At 49.1% G+C, this 7,572-nt stretch overlaps 1 protein-coding gene across 1 annotated transcript; it reads right to left on the reverse strand.

Annotated features, from left to right (window-relative positions):
• Positions 1–1,502: 1,502 nt before the first annotated feature.
• Positions 1,503–6,219, reverse strand: SLC25A5 (solute carrier family 25 member 5). The gene is made up of 4 exons (XM_039489691.1): positions 6,023–6,219; positions 3,394–3,880; positions 3,120–3,260; positions 1,503–2,343 (listed from the first exon to the last, which is right to left on the reverse strand). Exons 1-4 carry the CDS (start codon positions 6,131–6,133, stop codon positions 2,186–2,188), a joined length of 897 nt encoding a protein of 298 aa, XP_039345625.1. The 5' UTR covers positions 6,134–6,219; the 3' UTR covers positions 1,503–2,185.
• Between the last annotated feature and the right edge of the window lie 1,353 nt (positions 6,220–7,572).

Consider the following 7,572-nt stretch of genomic DNA (forward strand, 5'->3'; position numbering starts at 1 on the left):
GGTCACCCTATTTGTAAATGACCTTCATCTGTTATATACAGGTTGGGAGGGAGAGGGTCACAGTGAAAGAATGGAAAGGCTACATAAAAAAACCTAGCAAAGGCTCTTGGGTAGGTAATCTGGGGAATGCAGAGGTGCCTGCTCCATGGTGGTTCATTTAGCTCCGTGGTGTCACTGTATAATCAATTACCCAAAGTTCATGCTCCATCACATTCAACAGGTCTTGCTGGACTAGAAACAAAAAGCTCTGCACCTTCATAGCACAGTACAGTCACTCAGAAGCATTACCAGAGGGTGGAAGCCCTGGCAAGTAATAGCAGGCTGGTAGGAGACAATATTCCAGGTGTAAATTCAGAGTGCCAGTCATGCACAGCCAAATAGTGCCTGCCCTTTGCTTACAGCTATAATTAATGAGGTTGTGCCCTCTATAATTCAGAATTAATTTTCAACAGTAAAAATGACTATTGGCACTTTGCAAGTGGCAGCTGTAGGGCTGTTTGCTTGAGTCACCCCACTTCAGTTTGATGATTGAGACAAAGGGCTCTAACAATTGATTGGATTACAGACAGAGGCTTAGAAGGGTGGTTTGGGAAAGGGCCTGGAGTGACCTTCCCTCCTTGAAGTCAGATTTAGGAATGGGAGAACCACCTTCCTGCATTTGATCAGGCTAGATACACCAAGTATCCCACTGCCCTATATTAATGTAAGCTACACCTATACATCTAGGTGGGGCAATACCACAGCTGCATTTCCCTTGTGGTTGTAAGGGATGAGGTAGCAGTTATGTAGTACCAAGTAAGGTCCAGTGGTTGTTGATTTTTACTAGACTATGTAACCCAAAGGAAGCTAGCTCATGTTTAACAGGGCTGGTCTTCATTGCAGTTAACCCAGACTCTGACCCCTAACCCAGCTCCCCTCCACACACAAAAACCTCTCCCTCACACAGGGTGGTGCTTTCTACCTAAACACACTGCTCACACTTGGTGTGTCACTAGACCAATTCCCTTCTGTGGGCATAGCTCTCTATTGCCTTCCCATAATGCCTCCTGGTTGCCCACGTTCTCCCCCAATTCACAGGGAATAAGAGTGGCTCAGTTTACTGCAGCACTAAGCAGAGGATAGTCCCCCACAAGTCCTAGTGCCTCACCTAAGCCTGGATACACTTTAGTGGACACACTTCTGTAAAGCCTTGCTGAGTGGCTGCTCACAGCTGGGCGAGATGACCATCTGGGTGCTCACAATCAGCTGTGACTCACTCAAGCTAACTCTGCAGGGAGGACATACCCATACCTGACTGTTTTGGTTTTGTTCTTAAATATGGAGTCAGTAGTTTTCAGCCACTTCCTTGAAATTCTCAGAGAGACTAGTTTTCCAAGTGAGTTACTCCCTCATGCCATTGCATACTTGTCACTGGGAGTTCTGGCTACATCAGACATATGTTAGACCATTTCTAGCTCCTCTTATCCACCTAGAGTGGCTAGTTTAAAGCTCAAGCCTTCACCAGCACCAGTGGGCGGGGGGCACAGGCAGGCACTGCTGGCTTCTTATCACTTAGATAAGGTAGCTGTTATACAAGCACTAGAGCACCACAGAGATTTGAATTAAGATGCCAGTGCATACTAGGGATTGTTCAGAAAGTTGTAGTTTCCAAGGAGATTGTGGCTTTAAAGGAAACAGTCATAGTTAGGTAGCATCCCTTTCCTCTCCCTCAAGAGGGTACATCACGAGAAATATGCCCTGTTTGTGGATTAGCCACTTATTTCAAACATTTTCCTAATAGCACAAGCATTAGAAATTTAGATTTACCTGGACTAGGACATCCCCATAGACCCCCTCAAAGTGCTACCATGTAGTTACTATGCTTCTTCCAGCATTTTCCTCACTGCAGCTGAAGCAGAGTTTACCAAGAAGAGGTAAAGCAAGTACAACACTAGTAGAGTTGGTTCTGGATTTTTTTTTTTTTTATTTCCTCGGACTTGTTATTTAACCAGGAGTGCCTGAAATAAAAACATTTGAGTCCCATCATCAGGGGAATGACTTGATAAAGACAGAGGTCAGGTGAGCATGATAGCTGCCCTTTGCCAAACAGTATGGATACCAGTTGTAATTGATACAGTTTCGACAGTCCATGAATGATCAGAGTAAGTTACATAATACAACATGCCGGTTCACACGCGGAAGTTACTTAAGTGTACTTCTTGATTTCATCGTACAATACTAAGACAAACGCACCACCCATTCCTCTGAGTACATTGGACCATGCACCCTTGAAGAACGCCTTGGACCCTTCATCACGGGCAATTTTTCGCCAGCAGTCAATTGTACCAGAGTACATGATGTCAGCTGTGGAAAGTACAGAGATGGTTAGTGAGAGGAGTCACCTGGACAATGATCTTGGCCATGACAGTAGTGGCTCAGCAAGGCTTCCAGCTTTGAATGAATTATATTTCTGAACTTGTGCCCTAGTGTTATTAGGCATTTAACTGTTTAACTAGAGACCAGCATTAATGATCTTTTACTTGCACCACTAACAGCATCTCATGTCTATACTGAGATGTAATAGGCAAGAATTTGAGTTTTACTGTCTGTAGCAACTGCACTAACATCTCAAGTGCTTGGGTTTAGCAGCTGCATAAAGGCAAGTCTCCACTGCAAGTCACCCCAGGAGATATGCTGCTCTCCCATCCTCATGGCTTATACTAGGAAGCACCACCATCTGCCGTGAGTTCTTCTGCAGCTTGTTTATATTCAACAAAGAGTGTCTGGATGTATTCTAGCAGAAGGGCTGCATGGTGTCATGGAGCAAGGAACTCTAGCTCATTCTTCCTATAAATGGAGAGCATGTGTCTCACCAGAGCACTGAAAGGACTTGTACTCTGAGTGGTACAACTGCAAAAGCAATAGACAATCTGGCTAGCCAGGGCATCAAAGGAAACCAACATCCATTTATGAGATCCCACTTCTGAACCATGAAGTCCTGCCTGCCCAAACCCGTCTGATCCCATGGGCCTTGGAACACAGACGTAGAGTTCTCTGCACCCATCCTGCATCTGTGGACAGAGATGTTTCTTTGGGAATGCCCACCCCCATTAAGTTCTACACGGGAATTAGATACGTACCTGCTTTACGCCCTGACTGCATCATCATACGACGGCGGACAGTATCAAATGGATAGGAGGTCAAACCAGCAACAGCAGTAACTGTCTGAGCAATCATCCAGCTGATAACGATGTGGGTGTTCTTTGGGTCAGGAAGCATTCCTATGGAAGGGAGGAGATGTTACAACACCAAAGTAAATCTGGTTTTGCATTAGAATCTAGAGTTCCTTCTAAAAGCCTTAATATTGTCGTCTAGCTTCTTACGCATTTTAAGAAGTTAGTTCAAAGGACCTACCCTTTGCAGTGTCATAGATGCCAAAATAGGCAGCTCTGTAGATAATGATACCCTGAACGGATACATTGAAGCCTTGGTACAGGCCCTTAAGACCATCAGACTTGAAGATCTTGACCAGGCAGTCACCAAGACCCTTGAATTCTCTGTCGGCTCCAGCTTTACCCACATCAGCTGCCAGACGGGTACGGGCAAAGTCAAGAGGGTACACAAAACACAGAGATGTAGCACCAGCAGCACCACCAGATGCCAGGTTACCAGCAAAGTAACGCCAGAACTGGGTTCTTTTATCAACACTACCCAGAAAGATCTGCTTGTATTTGTCTTTGAAAGCGAAGTTGAGGGCCTGAGTAGGGAAGTATCTGATCACATTAGCCAGGTTGCCACGCCAGAAGGACAGGGCACCCTGCTCTTTGGGGATACGGACAACACAGTCAATGATGCCCTTGTATTGCTGGTCTGCTGCAATCTGCTTGCTTGCATGCTGCACCTGTAAAACAGTAAATCAAGATGGATTAACATCGTTGTGCTGATAAAATTACAAGCCTGAATATCTGGATTTATGATGTTTCATGGTTTTCACTTGGTAGAAATGTTTGCTTTAATTTGCATTTAATAATTAGCATCTGATTCCAGGGTCTGGATAGACCATCTTCCCCTACAGAGGGGAAGTAAATTTGAAGGATATCTGTTTAGGCTAGAAATGCTGAAAGCTTGTTATGAAATGAAATAAGCCTGGTCCAATGAAGCTAGAGGAATTATAAATGAAACAGACAGATTTGGTAGTGAAAACATGAATTACTAGTAAACAAGAATAAGGATAAGCTTAAGTGTGGATTTCTTAAATTTGGTGGAGAGACAAGCTAGAGTGAGTTTATTGTTGAACTTTGCTCGTTATAACTAGGTGTGGAAGGATTATATTTGTAGCAGTAAATGATGATTTCACTGCACACACACAATTAACAATCACAACTTACAGATAAAGCAACATAAGAAAAATGCTGCATGAGACCTCAGTTTGCATTAAGGATATTTACTCCATCATATCCTAACAGTTTGTGTTCATGGTTGTAAGACTAACTTTTTGAATCTCATTGACTACTGTCATTAAATAATTGTCTGACCTCCCATAATTTCCCTACAACTGTGAAAAGCATTTTTATCAATTTAAGATCAATATTATCGATCAAAAATCATAAATAAAAATTAAGTTTGCCAAACCTAATTACACCAGAGTGTCATGAAAGTCTCAGGCTGCTTCAGTGACAAACTTCACTGTCCTCTAAGCAGATGTCAGTGCAATAGACTCCTGGAATGCAGAAATGGTAAGTGCTGAATTCCAAGGTTATCACCTGCCATTCACTTGACCCAGAAACAGGAAGTGCTATCGTCTTAGGGTGGGGTAGTAATAAAGACCTTTCTGGCTCTATTTAGAAGTGGTAGGATTTTCTAGAGCAGCCCTCCTCCGTACACTTGTGAAACTTTCGTTAGAATGATGTGACAAGAAGAAGGATTACCTACTGGGGGACAGTCAGAAAGAGCATCTTGAGAGCAGAACTGCACGTGAATTTCTTTTCAACAGCAAAATATGCTTTGCTACACTGGATTTTTCCATATTACCTAAAAGGCAGCAATTTACCGTGATCCAGCCCAGATCAGAGTTGCATGTGCTGTCTACTTTGGAGCAAAGCTAAGCTAGTAGCCTGCCTTTATTTTTTGGGGGGAAGCGGGGTCGTGTGGCCTGGAAGGTCACCGGGCTTCTTTATGTACCAGCTTCTTTGCTTTCCTCCGCTGGGTATCGTGCCTGCTTGGCTCTGCGCGCTGGTTTTACCGCATGATGCTTGGACGCGGAGAGTCAGTGGAGGCTCACTCGGGGGTCCGAGTCCCCACGGCTGGGCCCGGGGGCGCAGCTGGGCCCAGAGCACGAGGGCGATGCAGCCTCAAGAAGCCTCCAGGCCGGAGGGAAGGAGCCGGGCGGAGGCTGCGCTAACCCCCCCTCGGCGCGGAGCCGGCACCGATTGCATAAGCGGAACTAGCTGGCTCCGGCAGCCGCTCGAGGCAGGCGGCTGGTTTCCGGCTCTGCCCGGCTTCTCCGCGCCCGGGAACCCCGCAGGGGCTAGGGAGGGAGAGGCCCCAGCTGGCGCTGAGTCCCGCACGCCGGGCCCGATGGGGCCCAGCCGCCCGCAGCGCCAAGGAGACCGTCTCCTTGGGCAGGACGAGGCCGGCCGGGGGGCAGCGGAGCCTCGCCCCAGGCACAGACCGGGTGGCGGGGGTCGTGCTGGCTGCAGCGCCGCGGCCCCCTCGCCCAAGCCGAGGCGGCCCCTGCCCCGGGATGCCCGGGCCTTCCCTCTCCTTGCGGCGACCTTGGAAGGCGGATCAGCGCCCCGGCATCTCCTTGGCTCGCGGAGGCACCATGCGGCCGGCTCCAGACAAAGCCGCAGCCGGGTCCCGTCCACACACCCCGGCCCCGGCATTGCCCTGAGCTCAGGGCGCTCGGGGCCCGCCCGCCTGCAGCGAGCCCTGGCGGGAGCCGGGCTCCAGCCCATTCATCCCCAGCGCCCCGCGCAGGCAAGCGCCTGCCCGGTCCTGCCCGCCGCCCCGGGGCACGTCCCACGGCCTCCCGCAAACCCACCTGCAGAAGCAGCTTCACTCTCTCGATGGGGGCGACGGCTGTTTTGGAGATGGCAGCGGCCACTCCCCCGGCCAGGAAATCCTTGGCGAAGGACAGGGCGGCGTCGGCCATAGCGATGGGGACAGGTTAATAAATTAGAACCAGGGGCTAGAGGCAGCTGCTGGGGGACCCGCGGGCTCTGAGGCCGAGCTGCTGAAATGGCCGGTTTATATACAACCCCCGGGCTCCAGCGAGCGGGGGTGAGGCTGGCGGAGCGACGCACGGCGGCTTCCCACCCCGCTGATTGGCTTGGAGCAGGAGGGCTGGGCCGGGGAGGGACCGGCTGGGAGTGGGGGGGCCGTGGGTGTCGCCTCCCCCCACGTGACACGGTGGGGCCTGTCAATGGCTAAGTGGGTCGCAGGGGTCTGGAGCATCACGGGGCGTGGGGAGGCCTGGCAGGGCAAGGCTGGGCTCTGTGCCCTGGGCAGGGTTTGCAGGGGAGGGTCTGCTCTGGGTTTCAGTGCGTGAGGCCCAAGCGAGAGACTGTTCCTAGGCAACCCCCGGGGAAGCACTGAGCAGGAGTGCATCTGCCAACGCCTGCATCCGCCTCTGACACCGTCGCCAGGGAAACAGGGTTGGGCCTGGGAGCACCCCCACAAAACCCAGCATCAGGCCTGAGTCACTGATCACGCTGCCTGGGGGGCAGAGAAGAGGGATGGGCCCCGAGGTGCACATGGTGTGGGGGATGCTTCCCAGAATCATGGTCACCTCAGAGTTCTCCAATTTTTTGGGGGGGGAGGGCAGAGGTATAACAGCCCACTTTAAATCTTAATCTCATCCAGGGACCTTCCAGTGAAGGTCTGTTCCCTGCATATTTTTTTCAGTGTCTTTGTCCAGTCCACTTTTTCTTACATCACACTCAAGCCATCAAACGTGGTACATGAATTTAATCTCCAGTGTTACGAATTTCTAAAAAATTGTAAAAAAAAACCTCACCTCATAAACAGGAAATAATAGAAAGCTATGAATGAACAAGACTAGCAAATAATAGCATCAGTTCTTCCTCTCACAGCTGATCAGGAGAAACTTTAAGGCTTTACTCCACACACATGCATTATGGGAATATACTAGGTGAGCTTTCATGTCTTTCATAAAACCATCATTTCTTGACAGAAAGCTTGGGCAAAATCGCTTTTCCTAGGGTCACAGAGGCTTAGGTTATGGTGCCAGTTTAACTATTCAGACAAGGGGTCCATGCCCAAAAGCCTGCCCGTGACTATACAATAAAATAAGTATCAGCCTTAGGACTATCATTCAACTGAACAACTGATGGGGTGAACAACAAAGATAATTGTGCCTGTGGGGTGTGGGTGTGTGATTCTAATATGCAGTTAGTGGAGCAAGCAGTCAGCATGGGGAACTGAATGGTCAGCAGCCAGAATGTTAATACAAGGGATCAAGGTCTCAGTTTTAGATGTTCCCTGATATCTTTGTTAGTGTAGGGTGCTAAGCCTGGACCTCTGTCCAAATTTCACCTCAGATACATTCTGCCTACCTGTTTCCTCTCCGCT

This window comes from Mauremys reevesii, linkage group 9, assembly GCF_016161935.1.
Source record: "Mauremys reevesii isolate NIE-2019 linkage group 9, ASM1616193v1, whole genome shotgun sequence".
In the NCBI taxonomy this organism is placed as follows: domain Eukaryota; kingdom Metazoa; phylum Chordata; order Testudines; family Geoemydidae; genus Mauremys; species Mauremys reevesii.